Here is an 18,036-nt window from a genome sequence, read left to right on the forward strand (position 1 = left end):
TGACTTTATTTTGTTTTTAATAAACCAATGTTCAAATAGGAGTGAGTCATGTCTTTGCCGAATGATTCACCATACTAAGGTGTTTTAAAGAAGTGAAGATATAGCCCTCTGTCCTGGATTCTGTGTGTTATCTTGGAAATAGTAGATAGAGTTTCTATGCTACATTTTTAAAGACCAGAGAAACTTGGGTTCCATTTTAGACAATTAAAAGGAAATGTAAAGACTTTCGGGTTTAAAAATCAAGCACTGGAGAGCAAGAGCAGCAAAAATGAGGACTGAAGGTTCAAGGCACAGTGGTTTTCTTCATGTATCGAATTTTAAAATAATAATTATGAAGGTCCACTACACACCTTTTATACCTGGACCTCCATTATTCAGATTTCACACCAAGCTCAAGCCCCACTTACCGCCATTCTTCTTCTGTTCCCAAAGTTACTTCATTTTTATTGGAACACCACCACCCCCTGTAAAAACAGACAGGCAGAAAGAAAAATCAGTCTAGCTCTAAAAGCATAAAAAGCAACCCTTCTTTTTCCTTCCAGGTCCAGCTAGTCAAAGTTTTCTCAGGAGGAGAAGTATAAGCATAGTGTGGGAGATTTCATGTTACCTCCACTCTTTCCCCTCTGTCCCCTCCCTTTTTTGTTCTTGAGTAGCTGTTAATTACCAGGATACAAATAGTAAATAAAATCAATAAACCAGTGAGCAGATCACTCAAGACTTCACTAAAGAAAAATATATCATCCTACTATTATTTTATTTAACCTATTAATTTCCCCAGTTTGTAACAATTAAGCCTTATCTGTCACCTATGGCAAGCGATCCTTGAGAATACCTGTCATTACAAGTATCTTCTTTTTAACTCTTTTTCATAAATGAATTCTATATGCTCCTTTATAACTCATCTATATGCTACGTTTATAACCAGTCTCATTGCACCCTCATCTCTGAAAATCTTGAAACCCAAGTATTTAAAAATCATATTAGCCAATCTTTAGATCATTGATTAGATTATGTTTCTAAAGTATTTTAAAACTTTTCTCTGTGCACAGTGAAATGTAGTGGTTAGAATAACTCCAGGGAAAGACAAGTTCAAGTTGGAGGATAATTTGCCCAGAGTAATGTGGTTGTTAGGACCATGACCTATGGACGTCACATAGATCAGAATTCACATCCTGGCTCCGCCCTTTACGAGGTGGATGACGCTAACCAGTCAGTCTCTCTAAAGTTAAGTTTAAGTGTATAAAGCGAGGATACCCCATAGGAACTAGTGGGGAACAGATGAGCTAATTATGCCAAGTTCTTAGCAGGATGTCAGATCCATGAGAAGCACTCCATCGATGTTTGTCATAGTCACGCTGCCTGTGCAGGTGTGCAGAAGAGCAAGGGGAGGCTGAAATCTTGCCTCTCCCACTTGCCCAGCCATGTGCTCTGATGCTGGCCTACAGGCCCAAGGGGCACTCTTACCTAATTTTCTCAACGCCACTGTCAAGTTGCCAAGCCATATAGCTGCAGGGCTATGTCCCTCCCAAGTGGGCACCCTTTCTAAGTCGCACAGACACCACCAGGGCCAGTGGAAGCCCTGGCCACAGTTGATGGTGATGACACTCGTCCCATCACCACCACCCACTCAGGAAATAGCAAATAAATAGGTGGAGACTTCCAAAATCCGGACTTCTGACTCAACTCGAGTTGTTTTTTCTACATTACTCCTTTGCCTCTGTATGTTTTCAAATGAAGGATGCCTAGGAAACTACTTTGTGGGGAACAAAAATGCTACCTAAAAATCAGCTGCTATGTAAATTTTCCATTACTAAGCAAGTAACGCTCTTAGTTCATGTATGACTCAAAAGGATATTGTCATTGCAAAATAAGGTGCAAGCCTATGAGACAAGAGCATCAGTGGTTATGCTAATGCAGGGGGCGTGTCAGCAAGGCTCTATTCTAGTAAGAGGCTAGAATGACACAGGACAGTTGGTCTGGGTGTGAAGAGCCTGCTGTTGCCACCAAGGTATCATGTGGCAGGGGCAACTTTTCTCTCTGGCAGCGGACACAGATCTTGTTCTAGCACTTGTCAACTCGTGTTTTCTCAGCAGAGAAAAAGATACCGCAAAACAAAATATTCATTCTGCTTCCCCAAAACACTCTTTACGGTGTACCCGGTCAAATCCACTTCGTAAGTTTAATTCAAACCTTACTTTAATTAAACTCACAAAGTTCAATTACACATGTTTAAAATTGTGCCTCCAAAGCCAGACCCAAGGGATGCTTTGTAGTTTGCAGTTATGCTGGACCTGGGAGTATTTGATTGGTGGAAGAATTCTGAATTCTTCCTCCTTAGAGGTCTTAACTTAAAAACTGATGAGACACTCTGAGTCCTGCACTGTCCAACACAGTAGCCACTAGCTGCGTGTGGTTATAGAGCACTTGAAATGGGGCTTGGACAAATTGAGATATGGATGCTACGAATGTAAAATACATGATATACAAAGATTTAGTACACCTCCAAAAGTAGATCTACTGAGTGTCCAAAAAAATGTATACACACAAGTTGAATAATTATAAAGGCAGTGTTTATTAAAATACATTTCATTTTCAAAATTGAGCCATCAGCTGCTACAGTGTGTATACATTTTTGGGGGACAGCCTGTATATCTCATTAAAAATGTTTATGTTGGTTACATGTTGAAATGGTAATATTTTGGAAATATTGGCCTTATTAATTTCACCTGTACCTGTTTACTTTTAAGTGTTTCTATAAGGACATTTAGATATTTACATATGTGGCTTGCATTATATATTTCTTTTACACAGCGCTGCTCTGGACAGCGTGTAGACTTTCTTTCACATTACCATTAGGTTTTAAAATCAAAAGCTTTGCTACCTAAGTATCACAAGAATGCTTTGAGGATATATGAATTATGCTATGATTTTAAAATCTCAGTCACTTTATTGGGACAAAAATGTCCCTAAACTTCTCCAAACAGTGTGATAATGCTAGGAAAATATTCCCTCACTTGTTGTGATTGCTTAAGTTTCAGATGAGAGCAAATGAGATTTTAAGATACTACATTTTAGATTTAATAAGTAATTGGAATTTGAGTCAGGGAAGGAAAATTGATCCTTATAATGTTATGTAACAGAAAATAAATTTTCTGTGACTTACTATCTAACTATATCGACAATATTTTATAAACAGACCTATCAGTTAAAAATTGCAACTTTGCTTCATTTCAATTGAATTTACTTGTTTTTAGTTTATCAGCCATGAGACAAATAGTGATCTTAAAGTGTCAAGTTAGATTGTAGAGGCAGTTGAGCAATGACAGGTGACATCTGTAGCTTTATGTTGTACACAGCACCATCTGTTGGAGAGATCTATTAACAATCTTGAAACATTCTGGAGAAAAAGTAAAAATTGAACTTAAATCAAGATTGTGGTAAGAGTGCAAAAAAAAAAAAAGCATACCAAAAACTACTAATTAAACCATAACATAATATGAACTTGCTGTCCCATTGCTCCCTCGCTTCTCCTCTTCCAGAAAATCTTCCCTAAACCCCAGACTGAGTTAGATCCACCTGGTAATACACAGCACCTGGCCTGTCTTCTGTAACAAGGAGTTTTGAACTTTGCTATCTTCCTTGGTGGACGGTAAAGTCCATGAGGGCAGGACTGGCTCTGACGTGTGGACAGCCGTTATGCGCAGTGCAGATAACAGCTCTTGGCAGAGTGTGGTCACTTCATCATACTTGGTTGAATGAGTGGAGAAATTATTTGTCTCCAGGCGTATCCCCCCACTTTTGGTGATAGTAATTCTGAGACCCAGACCCAAGAAAAAAGCAACTACTTAAAGGAAGGGGTGTCACAGCCAAATGGGGGGAGAGGAAGCCTAGGAGATAAAGGGCACAATTCGTTTTCTAATGTTAAGGTATATGATTGTCAGAAATTAAATGGATTGCTAAAACTGGAGAGAAAAACAAACAGTATATCATTTTTTCACACATTCTGTGTCATTAGCACTTCGTGCGTGTGCACATATGAATAACAAAGAAGGTCCCACGTTGGGTAAAGATGCAAAATAATGCTGATCCAGACAGACGTGAAGCAGATACCAGAATTGAATAAGAATATGAGTTAAACTACTGAAAGTGTGGTATGAGACCTCTCTGTACTGTCCTTGCAACTTTCCATGAATCTCTAATTATTTTAAAAGTTGAAAAATATTGAAAAGATCCCTCTCATCTTTACTTTGAGGAAGAAGGGTCAAATTACATCTTGAGTTATTGTTTTTTTCCCCTGTAACATCTTGGGTGGGCTTGGTACAAAAGTTGCATTATTCAGATGGAGCTGAATTTTAATTCCCAAGAAATGTCTGTAATTTTTTAAATTTTTCATTGAATTTATTACAAGTTCCATATATTCTGTAGCTTGAGTTGACTATTATAGATTTATCTTTTATTTCCTTCATTTCCCTTAATTTCTCTGATATTTAGTTTTCTGTAATTGGTGAAAATGGAATGAAGTGAAAATGATAGCAATTCAGATGTATACACTGTAGCCATGCAAAACTAGTTAGTGTGCCCTTTCTCATTCTAGCCTTCTAAGTTTCATTTTTTCCCCTGCCCTTCAATATCAGATATTCCATTCTTAGAGGAGCAAACTGAGTAGAGCATACGCCTAATCTGAAATTGTCGAGACATTTAATCATGTGTATGTAAAAGTAAGGCAAAACTGATCGGATGATAATTCAAAAGCTTTAAGACTAACTCATTTAGTGGGAACATGAATTCCATTCTGTCATTTATGCTTCAGTGTATTATGATCTCCAAAACTGTTCATATTTGAAAAGCATTTTATAATCCTTACTGCTCTGTTCTAAAATCTCAGTTGCAGAGAATACTGTCCCACCTTTTACAAATATGGAAACTAAATGAGTTACAAGGTGCTTAAGAAATTTATCATTAATCAGTGAGGCAAGAAAGCTGTAGAACATTGGCTTCTATGTGTTGTGTGGCAGCAAGTGCCACAGTAATAAGTGAAGTCTTTCTGCTTATAGCGTGGGCCAATAACAAAGCATGTCACCTTTTGGACCAGGGTGTTTACAAATCTACCCATTATTCATCCATCCATTTACCAACATGTCTATATGACTTCACGCCTTCTCCCCAACCCTGTTTCCAGACCTAGTTTCTAATTTCAGCTCTAAAGCAGACCAGCAAAGTCAACTTGGGCAAGTCACTAAACCTTTTGAAAGCCAAACACCTACTCCACCATATGCTATATGTAGGTTAATTAGTAGCTGATCTGCCACAAAGTAGACATTCAGTATATGTAAATTTTAGCCTTCCTCCTGGCCAAAACTACCTATTTCAGAACTCACCTCTGTCTTTTCCCTTTAATCTTTTTTTTTTTTTTTGGGGGGGGGGTGAGGTGTGAAAACTTTACTAGTAACAGATTAAAAAGAGGAAGGAGGATCATTTCATATTCTGTGGCATTATGAATCACCCTAAAAGGTAGAAGCTCTGAATATTTATACCCCTTTATCCTTTAATTCTATAGCTTTGGGGTGGTTTATTATATCTTTTTAAAAAAACATTTAAAAGTAATGGGTATTTATTATTGTCCTATAAGCTTCTCTTCTCATATTGAAACATCCTTGAGTTTTTTATAGGATCTTGTTGTCATGTTTTTAATCTTCGAGTTCTGAATTTGCAAGGAGAGGTGCAGGGTGAGAGTCTACAAGACCTTGCTTCCCAAATGTGTCAGTCAAGTCATGGTCACCGGGGTTGAATGTTAAAAGCAGATTTTCGGGTTCCACCTCTGGCCGACCAAGTCACAATCTCCACAAGAGAAACCTAGGAATCCGTGCTTTTAATATGTAACCCAGGTGTTGCTTATGATCTGGCCATTGGGGGTACACTCGGAGCTGGCTTCTCTGTGGGTATGAATGTGATACAGGCATCACAATTGTGCTGCAGATAATTGTGTTGGGTCTATATCTGCATGTAAAGGGTGGGAGCAAATCAAAGATTCTTGGTAATTCCTACTTCTGGCCTAAGTAATAGAGCATTTAAAAATCTGAATGGAAAGAACATTGATGTTCCATTTTCACATAATCAGACTTTATTACTATTTGCCTGTTGCCTGGAAATCTGACTTTTCTGATAATAGGAGTCCCCCTTTATCCATGGTTTCACTTTGCACAGTTTCAGCTACCTGTGGTCAACTGCAATCCTAAAATATTAAATGGGAAATTCCAGATATAAACAGTTCATAAGTTTTAAATTGCATGCCATTCTGTGCAGTGTGATGAAATCTGACCCTGTCCCACCACGGACGTGAATCATCCCTTTGTCCAGGGCATCCAAGCTGTCCATCCGTTAGTCACTTAGTAGCCATCTTGGTTATCAGATTGGTTATCAGAGAGAGAGACCATATTCACATAAGTTTTATTACAGTATGTTGTTAATTGTTCTACTTTATTATTAGTTGTTATTAATCTCTTATTGTGCCTGATTTATAAATTAAACTTTATCATAGGTATGTATGAATAGGAAAAGGGTCTTGAAACATATCCCCCACAGATAGAGGGGGACTATAGAATACCTTTTTATATTGTATCACAGAATTTTTAGAAGTTTTATATTCTCCATTTGGGTAAACATCCATTAAGTAAACTAATTTCTGAGTTATAAACACATGGACATAGATTTTATTGTGTTTTTGAAAAACAGGAAGACTAGAGCCACTTTTTCCACATGATGATATTTTAATTTAAAAAAAACTACTAAAATAATAATAACCAGTCTCCACTACGACATCTATTTTAGAGAAAGATTTTAAATAATTATTCCAGATATTTGGTATGAAAAATATGAGTCTCATTAATTCCCAATTGATTTCTCTGTTCCATGGATATGAATTGAATACTTACAATGTGCCAGGCCTCAATATCAAACATCATCTAATTTAATGTAACTTAACTGAGTGTCAGAGCCTTTTCATTCCCTCTTGGCAACTGTTAGCCAGCTGGGTCTTTAATTACCTGATACCAAACTTTTAGCTAAGGTCATTTCACTATTGTGTTTCACTTTCCTTTTTTGAAAGCAAGAAATAGAGAAAAAAATGTACTTGCATTGAATTTACTTTAAAACATTAATAGTCTGTTATTTGTATATATTATATTGTTATATTAATACTAGCATGATAGAATTATTACCCATGAAATACTGCATGTGTATACATTCATTACAATATGTATTATAATTTTCCTCTTCCCTAATTTTTACATAAATTATATGAATGTATACATTGACATGTAAAGATGTGATTAGTCAATTTTTATATTTTTTTGTGACTGTAATATGCCTTGGAGAGCAAAGTACATATTACAACATATACATCCACCTCATATACTGACTTTTGAAAGAACACGCCTGTGGCTGGGTGGAATGGACTGGTGTAAAGAGATACATGTGGCAGGAAGGTGGCTAGGAGATGGTCTCAGTAATTAGGCAAAAGCCTGAACATGGGGGTGACAGGATAGAAAGCCATTTCCGAAACACGAAGAACCAACTGGACTTTGACCTTTAGATATGAAGTACAGAGGAAAGTGAGTCAAAGCTATTAGACTAGAGGACTGAACAGACAGTAAACCCTTTCTGGGAGTTCGGACTGCAGGGGAAGAAGGAGGGTTGGAGGTGGACAGAAAAGAAAAAGATGTGTTCATGTGAGGCTGGTTGAGTTTGATGTGGGAGGACCATTGGTGGTGATGTTACTAATCATTTGGGTAATTTAAAAATATTTTCAAGAGGTTTTCAAATAAAATTCTAGAGCCTCTCAGACATACTTATGTCCTTATTCATTTTCTTATGGGGCCTTACTTTTTCTGACTCATTCTTACTTTTGGCAACTTGAGGAGAAGATTATGTATAAATAATCACAGAATCAACTGTCCCTTTTTGAAGAGTAGAAGTTTGCCCATATATGGTAAAATGCCTATTTTTGAAGATTTTGTTCTTCTTCAGTAGAAATACTTTTCAAGTACTGTATGTGAATATTTTTATAATAGTTTTGCAAAGCTTATTATAATTTTAGGATAACTGTAGTTTTCTCTTTATCATTAAAAAAACCCTCTAAATAGATTACTAAATATAAGTAATTTTATCAAAATTCCACATCCGTTTGCCTCAAGGTATTGTGGAAGCAGGCTTATTCTCATGGCTTTGTTCATTCGTTTGTCTTTTCAGAACTTGATAGTCCAGAAGAGTTAGGGAAAAAGCGAATCTGCAGGATTATCACGAAGGATTTCCCCCAGTATTTTGCAGTAGTTTCACGGATTAAACAGGAAAGCAACCAGATTGGTCCTGAAGGTGGAATTCTGAGCAGCACCACTGTGCCCCTGGTCCAGGCTTCTTTCCCTGAGGGCGCTTTGACCAAAAGAATCCGAGTGGGCCTCCAGGTAATGTTCACACGAGGTTCTCCTCCTGGGAACATGTAGAGGGCGGGGAGCATGTGCCATTCTGGGAACAACTGTTGTAACTCTCATTGGATTCCCTCTCATATTGCTGATGAAAGCATGAGGCCATTTGGGAGAATCATTAACCCATTTCAAATGAAAAGCATTAATTAAAAATTAGCTTAGTGGCTTATGAAATAAGATACATATTTTAGGGTTTTTCCGTATAAAAGTATCACCTGGTTTCTGATGAGAGAGTGCTTTTTTTAACCATAAGTTATTGGTCTCAGTATGTGGAACAACAGAAGCACCAAAGGGCACATGTACCATTAAAGAAACAACCCATATTTGACTTGGTTTATAACATGCCACATCATAAAAATCAACAGTAGTGAAACTTGCAAGCTTTCAAATTTTGGTTTAAGTAAAATCCTAAATGCTGGGCTTTATCCAAACCAGATGGAACTTGTTTGGGTTTAGAAAGCTGACTGGAAATCTTGGCAATGGTGGTCTTTATACATTTCGGTTAGACCGAACCAGTACTTAACCAGTGTATTTTTTTTCTTACTGACTAAGGAAAATAGCCTGAAATAACTTAATTTGTGTTGTTAATTAATAGAGTATTTAAAATATTTAACTGACAGTTGCCTCTCATGCCCAAGGAGTTGGGTTTTTAGAGCTGAGCACTCTAAGTCCTGGGAAGGCCTTCAGTAAACACCTAGCAAAAGAGACCACCTTACATTCCACTGGCATGAAGTGCCCTTCAGCTCTCTCCCATATAAATACTCAGTAGCAAAGAGACCAAAAGGAAGAACTTCAGTTTGGAATACTAGATTTGAAATCATGAATTTTTTCCTTTTTGTTACAACTCTGAAAATCCTCGATTTTTACATGGGTGCAAGTTGCCTTTGTAATGTTTTACTGAATGTCCTGCATAGGTTTTAAATATATTGGACACAGTATTTGTTGTCTGTTAGTTTAGATTAGACTAGGATGCTTCTCTGCTGTGAGACTGGATTCCCTCTCTGTCACACAAGCCCACGCTATCTATTACATTGGAGAAACATTCAGGCTGACTGGTTCCTGCTACAGTGTTGGGTTATTTGGGATTTGTTTTGTTTGTTTGTTTGTTGTTGTTTTACACCTTTTTGAAATAATGCGAATGAAGAAAAAGACATTTATTGGTTGTGTGTTTCTGGTTATTTCCTCTTCACTTAAAAAGTCATCTTTCCAAAAAAAAAAAAAAGTCGACTTTTCAATGAGATTTTTTAAAAGGGCCACTTTCACTTAAGGTTCTTTTTCTGACTCTAGGCTCAGCCAGTTCCAGATGAAATTGTGAAAAAGATCCTTGGAAACAAAGCAACATTTAGCCCAATTGTCACTGTGGAACCAAGAAGAAGGAAATTCCATAAACCGATCACAATGACCATTCCGGTGCCCCCGCCCTCGGGAGAAGGCGTATCCAACGGATACAAGGGGGATGCCACACCCAATCTGCGCCTTCTCTGTAGCATTACAGGTTTGGTCATGTTGTTGCTGTACTTGCTGTTGATGCTAGCATTTGCAGTGATTCTGTAAGAAAACATAAAGCCTTTGAAATATCCATGCCAACATTATAAGAGAAAAAAAAAAGAATAAAACATTTTTACTTGTCCATCACCTCATTTCTATTATCCCTCTAATAATTTCTTTAAAATGATATCATTTAAAATTAACATTTTTCCTACTACTAAATTTAGTAACAATAGCACCCTCTTAAGGTGATTGAGATATTATTGCATCTGCTGGGGCATCTGGGTGATCTCTTGGTGACCTAGAAAGAGGTGGTGGACCTAGCAACACCCTTTTGATGACAGGAAATTGAAGGACTTCGGGAGTACATGTTTTATGAGAAGCACCTGGAATCCAGAGCTCAATTCCTCATTTGATCAACCTAATGTGATTGTCAACTGAAAATCCCAAGATTAAGACAGACTGGGTTTTTTTGTTTGTTTTGTTTTTAAGAATAATTTTGATGGCTGATTCACCCTTTGTCCCTGGTAAATTAAATGATTCAGCTAGTACAAATAAGTTGCTTCTTAACTTTCTTGATGGTTACTGCCTTTTTAAACATTAAAAAAAAATAGATTGTCTATCTGAAACAATAAATCTTGGCACTTACAAAGTACACTTGTAAAATCCACTTAAAAATTGGTTACCCCAATTTCAAGCCATTCATTAATACCCGGACAAACAGAAAAGTAATTTTTAAAAAATCGGATAATATCTTACAAGGAGGTCACAATAAGCCTGCAAATGTATAAAAGGAGAGTCGAGAGGAAAACCACCTTTAGTAAATGTCATTAATTGAAAGTGTTGATGTTTTGCAAGCTACTGGCAAACCGGGAAGAACAGAATAATGATGCAAATGTTACAAGGAGCATGTCTCTTAATAAAGTCGCCGTCTCTGCTGCTGTTCTCTTAGGGGGCACCTCACCGGCTCAGTGGGAAGACATCACAGGAACTACTCCTTTGACATTTATAAAGGATTGTGTCTCTTTCACAACCAATGTTTCAGCCAGGTATGGAACTAAAGGATTCCAAAAAGCAATACGGAATTAGTTTTATTAGCTTTTGGAAAGTAAAAATTGTTGTGCTCAATGCCAGTATGGTTTTTACAGTTTTGATAGTGAAGTTGGATCTAAATTAGAAATTTAAAATTCACTGTTGATAAGCCCAGTTTTCGTAGGAAGCTATAAGGTGCTAGACTGGATTCTTCTAGTAAAATTTCTTAGCAACTTTAATTTGTAAATACTGATAGGAGTTTTCTCTCATAAAATTCATGCTCCTTCCAATTGTAAAGTTATAGATTAAAAACTCTTAAAACAGGAGTAGAAAGGAAGTCTTCCCATGTATGGGTATGTGTTAGAAGGAAACAAGAATTTTATGGGAAAGAAAGAGAATCTTACCATTTTCTCTGTTTGATAAGCAACAAACATCCTGCTGTTTGTTTAGACGAACAAGTCAATGTTTTAATTTAGATCCCTTTATGCTCTGATTTTTTTAATGGTGAATTTTTTTTTAAGATTTGGCATTTAAGTCACTCCATTTCCATACTTACATTTTGTTTTGTTTTGTTTTGGCTTTGTTTTTATCAGATTTTGGCTTGCAGACTGCCATCAAGTTTTAGAAACTGTGGGGTTAGCCACGCAACTGTACAGAGAATTAATATGTGTTCCATATATGGCCAAGTTTGTTGTTTTTGCCAAAATGAATGATCCTGTAGAATCCTCCCTGCGGTGTTTCTGCATGACAGACGACAAAGTGGACAAAACTTTAGAGCAGCAAGAGAATTTTGAGGAAGTTGCAAGAAGCAAAGATATTGAGGTACCTTGTTCATAACAAGTTCATTGAATGATATCCCCCAGATACGAAGTTTTATTTTGAGACCATAATAGCGCTCACTATAAATATCAAGTATATTATTGATTTTAGTTTTTGTTTTAAAAATACAATATAGATTCATTCTCAAATTGTTTTAAATGTTGTCGAGGTTGTCTTAGTTGGTTAAAATATAATACTAATGGATCTGAGTCATGGTTTCCATTTTCCTGTAGCTACTCGAATTATCTTATTTTTATGGTCACTGTCTATACACATTACCATGATTTTGCTTTTTCAAACCCAGACATCAGATAAGAGTAAAAAAAAAAATGGAACAAGTTTTCAAAGTCTATCTGAACAAGTGATTGATGTCAGATACTTTCTCAAACATGTTTAAAGTTGCTAGAATAGAAATATATGATTTTGTCTTATACAGGTCCATAATGCGGTTTCCAGTCACAATTATTGAATTGTGAGCCAAAACAGTTATTTCTGTGGCAAATAGGACTATAGAAGTAATTTCCTAATAAGGAGACAAATGTGACATAGAAACTTGTCATTCAGTTAAGGTTAATGTGACTTAAAATCTCAAAATTCTTTTAATTAAAGTTAATATTAAATTATGTATTTCTTTTACTCTAAAAGGTTCTGGAAGGAAAACCTATTTATGTTGATTGTTATGGAAATCTGGCTCCACTGACCAAAGGAGGACAGCAACTTGTTTTTAACTTTTATGCTTTCAAAGAAAACAGACTGCCATTTTCCATCAAGGTAAGTTCTCGTCAGCAGCGACTCGGTGAATGTCCTAATCACTTATTCTGTTTGAAATATCCCACCAAATCTGAAGTCACAGGAACAAGGTCAGATTTTTGTCTCAGTCCTACCCGAGTGTACTTTTCAAGTAGGAAAGCTTTGTAATTAGTTTTAAAAAGTCCTTACCTTTTCAACAGCTAAATAGTCATTTCTGTTCAAGCAAATGTTTGTGAGACCAAACCCTCTAGTATAATAAAATGCCTCATAGCTGGTTATTGCTCAGTAATCAAATAATGGATGAAAGTTAAATTCAGAACTCAAGCTTCACCTTCATTTCTGATGGAGCCCAGGGACCTTCTTGGAGAGACTGTCTTTTTTCCTCAGAGAACAGAAGGACATAGGACAATGATTTTACTGACATTATTATTTGCTGTTATCCGTGTTGCTAAGACTGAGGATGTGAGAGAAAGAAATTATGAGACAGGAAGAAAATGCATGGAACCCAGACACAACAATCCTGTGTGTAGACTAGGAATGGGACATCCTAAATCTTGCCGAGTTGAAATGTGACCACCTCAGTAGCCATGTAATTGTTATCATCATCTTTTCCCTTTATTTTCCTGCCTCTTGAAGGTCTCCATAAAACAAACGTGCTTGACTCTTATAAAGACAGGATTCCTTAGAAAAGTCTACTTCTATAACCGTCAGCTACATAAATTCTTAAATTCTTCTAGATTAGAGACACCAGCCAAGAGCCCTGTGGTCGTCTGTCTTTTCTGAAAGAACCAAAGACAACAAAAGGACTGCCTCAAACAGCTGTCTGCAACTTAAATATCACTCTGCCAGCACATAAAAAGGTACCTTTTGGTATCGGTTTATTTTAACTTTCTTTCCCTGGTCTTGAAGAAGTGGGCCATTGGTATGCAATTAAGGAATGCTATGTAACATGATTAAAGCTCTTGAAACTCATGTTCTGTTGGTCTCTGTGTAGACTAAGTCTCGTTACTGTGGTGTCAGATTCTTATGGTTTGTATGATGGAGTCCTGTTTATTGCCTCTGCTTCTGCTGGTAGTTCATAGATTTTTTTAGGATTTCAAAGGACATCGCACATTAATTTGCCATGGACGTACTGTTCTTGATACATTTTGTTGGCTTTTGATTTGCTTTGCCTTCTAAATCAGCTTGCATTTTGTGCTCCTACTTAGTCCTTTTCATATCCTGATATTCTTTTCTGCTGTCCATTATAATATTCCTTGTCTCTGCAATGCATCTTGGAACGAAAAGGAGACAGAATCAGATCAAGATGATGAGGTAAAATGAACATTTCTGCTTTTACTCTACCGGAGATAGAATAGGAATTGAATCTATATAAAAGAAGTTGCAGCAGGCTAAAGTATGGGAAACGTATTATATTTTTTTAGCTTAAGTGAGTAAAGGATATATATTTTTCTTAAAGAATAGTTCATTCTTCATCCACATATGCATAAGAGTATATTCAGTAAAATCATAATCGATAACGATTTAAAAAGTTGAACTCAAGTCCTTTAAACATTTTAAAATGTAATTGGCATGTGTCAAAATATACATTTTCACCTAGTATCAACTGTGTTATAACTTTTAAATCAAGATCGTGGATAATATATGAAGTTTTATTATACAAATTAACCTGTGTTTTACATAATATATGTGCTCAATGGCTGTTGATAAATATTTTATATTCTACTTAAAGAAGTGTATCTTGGCCATTTTTTATTCAATTAAGCTTTGAATGAATTTTTTCTTATAAGTTATCTCCTAATATTTCTCCAAGTTAGATGATAATTGGATTTTTAAAACTCTCACCTCCATAATAATAGAATCAGCAGCCTTAAGACTCAGTAACGTTATTCCTAATGAAACTATTAACTTGTTTTTAATCTTCTCATCTATTCTTTCTGCCTATTAACACACAGAAACAACAGCAGTAATCAGAATAATAACCTTTGTGTGCCTTTTTTCCTGGAATGTACTCACATTGTGATATATGTGCTTTGAGGCCAAATTAATTGGGGGAAATTTCCTGTTTAGCATCAGAAGTCTCTGTAATTCTCGTCTTTTATCTGTAGTTCCCTGTAGTCTGCTGTGTTGGTGCTCATATATTTGCTAAACAATGGCTATTTGTTTGAGACATTGAGGTGGGGTTTTAGAATCACATTTTAATGAGGAAATTCCATACGAAGAAAAAATAAGGATAAATAAGATATCAACATAACATCCTACAAAATGTTTCTAAACTATGAAATGTCACAAAAAATGTTGGACACAGTCTTTGTTTTTTTCCTTTTCAGGCCGAGAAAGCAGATAAACGACAGAGCTTTGCATCTTTAGCTTTACGTAAGCGCTACAGCTACTTGACTGAGCCTGGAATGAGTGAGTTTTCTAACACATTTACTAATCTATGCAGATTTTTATAAGAAGAGACATTTTTTCTATACAGTCAGAATTTTGGGGTCATTTGAAAACCCAATGGCAAAAGAAAAACTGCCTGCAAGAAAACTTTACCATGAAAATCTAAGTAACACCATGAAATCTAAGGAATATATTGTACATAGTTGAAGATATGAGGCACAAACAGCCCCTAGATCATAGCTTCAAAACAGGTTTTTAAAAGCCATTAACCATTTTTATTACTTAAAATCACCTATCTTAAAAAACCACGGTTTCACTTTGATTGTTAACTTTGCTAGGAGATAATGTTGGACCGATGCCGCTTTAAATCTATGCTTAAGAGAGAAAATATTTATTTTTATGTGTGTGGGATGGTAGAAAAATATGAGAAAGTAACTTTAGATGTCATCTCATTTTTCTTTATCTACATAGGTCATTATGTCTTAGTCCTGCCTCTTTTTCTGTCCACTTTGAAAGAGTGGTATTTTCCTACCTTCTTGAGGTAGCCCGTGTTTACTGACTTTTTTTTCCCTCCTTCTCTGTCTTTCTCCCTCCCCTGCCCTTTATTAAATATGTCCTAAAGGCTGGTCTTCACTAGACTGGTTAGACTCATCTCTCAGTGATTGTTTTGGTTCATTGTTAACTGGTTTAAAAGTGTCAAGGTATAGATTCATTCAATCATATTCATTTTCTCCCTCTCTCTTTGCCTCCCCTCCCCTCATCCACATGATTATCACCTCTGTGGATCACTGCAGCCCTTAATATAACCCCTCCACCAATAGGAACTAAGGGTGTGAGAACTGCACTGTGTTTGATTGATGTAGTGGTGCCACTTTAGACATTAGAGAAAGATTTATACAAAAAAATTTATTTCCAAATTAGTGAATAATTTCTAGCTGTTTCCCATTACTCACATGACTTGAGTTTAGGGAGGATTGAAAATTTGTCAGTGAGAGCCCCAACTTTGGTTTTCCCCAACTTCTCTGAAATTAACTCCCATTGTGCTACAATGCAGGAAAGATGTGTGTGTACGTAACTAGATGATTTTTTTCAGTAACTAAATCTCCTGGGGGGACGTCTTTGTTGGAATACTGTTTTACCTCTCCCCGCCCCTCCCCACCCCCACCCCCACCCCGTCCCAGCTAAGACCCTCACTGCATAGCTGGTTGGGACTCCCAGGCCATATCCTTAAGCTCCATGGACCAGCTACTTTAGGACAGAAATACTCTGGGCAGGCCAGCTCACATCTCATTCTGGTCCCTAAGGTATTGGTTGTGGGAAATATGAGTTGTAAGGTCAGGTATATGCTAAGTCAATTGAATTTTCCCAACTTATGAAAGTGTTGCTACTCTTTGGTTAGTGTCAATTAAGGCGTATGTAGGTTGTCTTCTTTGAGTTTTGATAGAAGAACAAGGATATTTTTCTCTCTTTTATGAAAGAACATGGTGAACAGAGGAATTGAAAGGAGTAAGGGGGAGCTAAGGAAACTAAGGAAAAGTCATGGCCCCGAATTGGTATTAGAACTCCAAGTGAATGCAGCTTTTCTCTCACTACCTGTCCTTTCTCACTGCCTGACATCCAGAAATTGCCTTTGTTATAAAGGGAACCACAAAATATGTGTCATTAAAACACAACATGTAATTGAACAGTAAGTTGGCTGCTTGTGCGAGGTATAAAACCATAGAGGTTGTTCAGAAGACTTCTTTGTTTGATGAGCCAGCCTTCAGTGGTAAAGGAGAGATGCTTTACCAGTTTTTGGTAGTTACAAAGATAAATTCTCTTGAGCCATGACATTGGACTGAGCCCAGATCACTGAATTGAATGAATCCCCAAACCTTTCATTTGTAGTGTGGTATTTCTAACAGAGTTAAGTAATATAATATTGAGAATTATGGCTAGGAGGGGTAATGAATGGGTGAGTTTTTCCTTAGTTCTTCCACTTTTCCTTAGAATAATATGCCAGTCTGGAAAAGGATATGTTCTGAATGTTTGAATTTAAATGTACACTAGGAATGAAAATCTTCACCCTTGTGGGAGTAGCTGCTAATCCAAGGACTGGATTGTAGCAATGGCACGAGCACAGCCTGAAGAGGAGCATAAAGATGAAGCAGATGCTCATTTCCTCTTCGCAGTTCACTCTTGTTCTGAATGAGTGTAGTCACCCTGACATGCACATTACCCTTGGCAGGCATTCCAAATCTCTGTGACCAGCTCCGTTTGTTTGTTAGAATTGTAGAAGTAGAGAGGACTAAGTGTGTGTTTGCTCTCCCCCGGCGAGTGTGCTTACCTCATTTGTGTGTTTCTTGTCCCACTGCCAGCAGAATGCTGGTAGTAAATCCATCTTTGCTAGTGGTAGGTCTACCTCGTGGCTGCTCCAGTGTTTGGGGTATCCATGAGTCCCATGAATATTCTGGGAAGGCACCAGAATTGGGATCTTTGCCATTGACATCTATATACAAAAAAAAATACTATATCCCACTGTAGATAAGTTAAATATGGGGTATTAAAAATATGAATGTGCTTTTTAGATTTCCCCCATGATACCTTTTGAGAATTAAAAGTATGATAGATTATGAAAAAATATGAGATAAAATGTGTGCTTTTATCCATAATGATGACAACACCAAACATGGATATGTTTAGTTGCAGATATATTTTTATTATGTAGTATTAAATATTTTCCTAAAATCTCAAAAGGTACCAAGACTTCACATCTCATGGAAAAAGTGTACTCTTCTTTCTCAATGCTCTTGTGAAAGTATTTTTAAAGTTTATATATTGTGCATACTATGGCATAAAAATTGTATTACATCATTGGCTTGTTTGCCATGATATATTGCGCATGATAAAATGTTTTGTTGCTTTGCTTGCTTATGGTAACCATGAATCATATTTTCGGTTTTTTTTTTCTCCCTTTATGTGTGTGTGTGTACACATGCATTTTAAAATCATTTCATATCACTTTTTTTTCCTCACCAAAAGGAATATACTGCATGGAAAAGATAAATGCAAACATTCCTTTTCTTTCTTTTTTCTT

At 36.5% G+C, this 18,036-nt stretch overlaps 1 protein-coding gene across 17 annotated transcripts in view; it reads left to right on the forward strand.

Moving 5' to 3' along the window:
• Positions 1-18,036, forward strand: part of ANK3 (ankyrin 3) — a 597,115-nt gene that overhangs the window by 536,382 nt on the left and 42,697 nt on the right. For all 17 annotated transcript variants that reach the window (XM_079793859.1, XM_079793850.1, XM_079793863.1 and 14 more), the window contains 7 exons: positions 8,248-8,459; positions 9,768-9,975; positions 10,921-11,017; positions 11,594-11,822; positions 12,465-12,590; positions 13,307-13,429; positions 14,900-14,981. In XM_079793859.1, coding sequence (XP_079649985.1) covers positions 8,248-8,459; positions 9,768-9,975; positions 10,921-11,017; positions 11,594-11,822; positions 12,465-12,590; positions 13,307-13,429; positions 14,900-14,981 — 1,077 coding nt within the window. The remainder of the gene's footprint in view (positions 1-8,247; positions 8,460-9,767; positions 9,976-10,920; positions 11,018-11,593; positions 11,823-12,464; positions 12,591-13,306; positions 13,430-14,899; positions 14,982-18,036) is intronic.

Source organism: Cnephaeus nilssonii (assembly GCF_951640355.1).
Source record: "Cnephaeus nilssonii genome assembly, chromosome: 16".
In the NCBI taxonomy this organism is placed as follows: Eukaryota; Metazoa; Chordata; class Mammalia; order Chiroptera; family Vespertilionidae; genus Cnephaeus; species Cnephaeus nilssonii.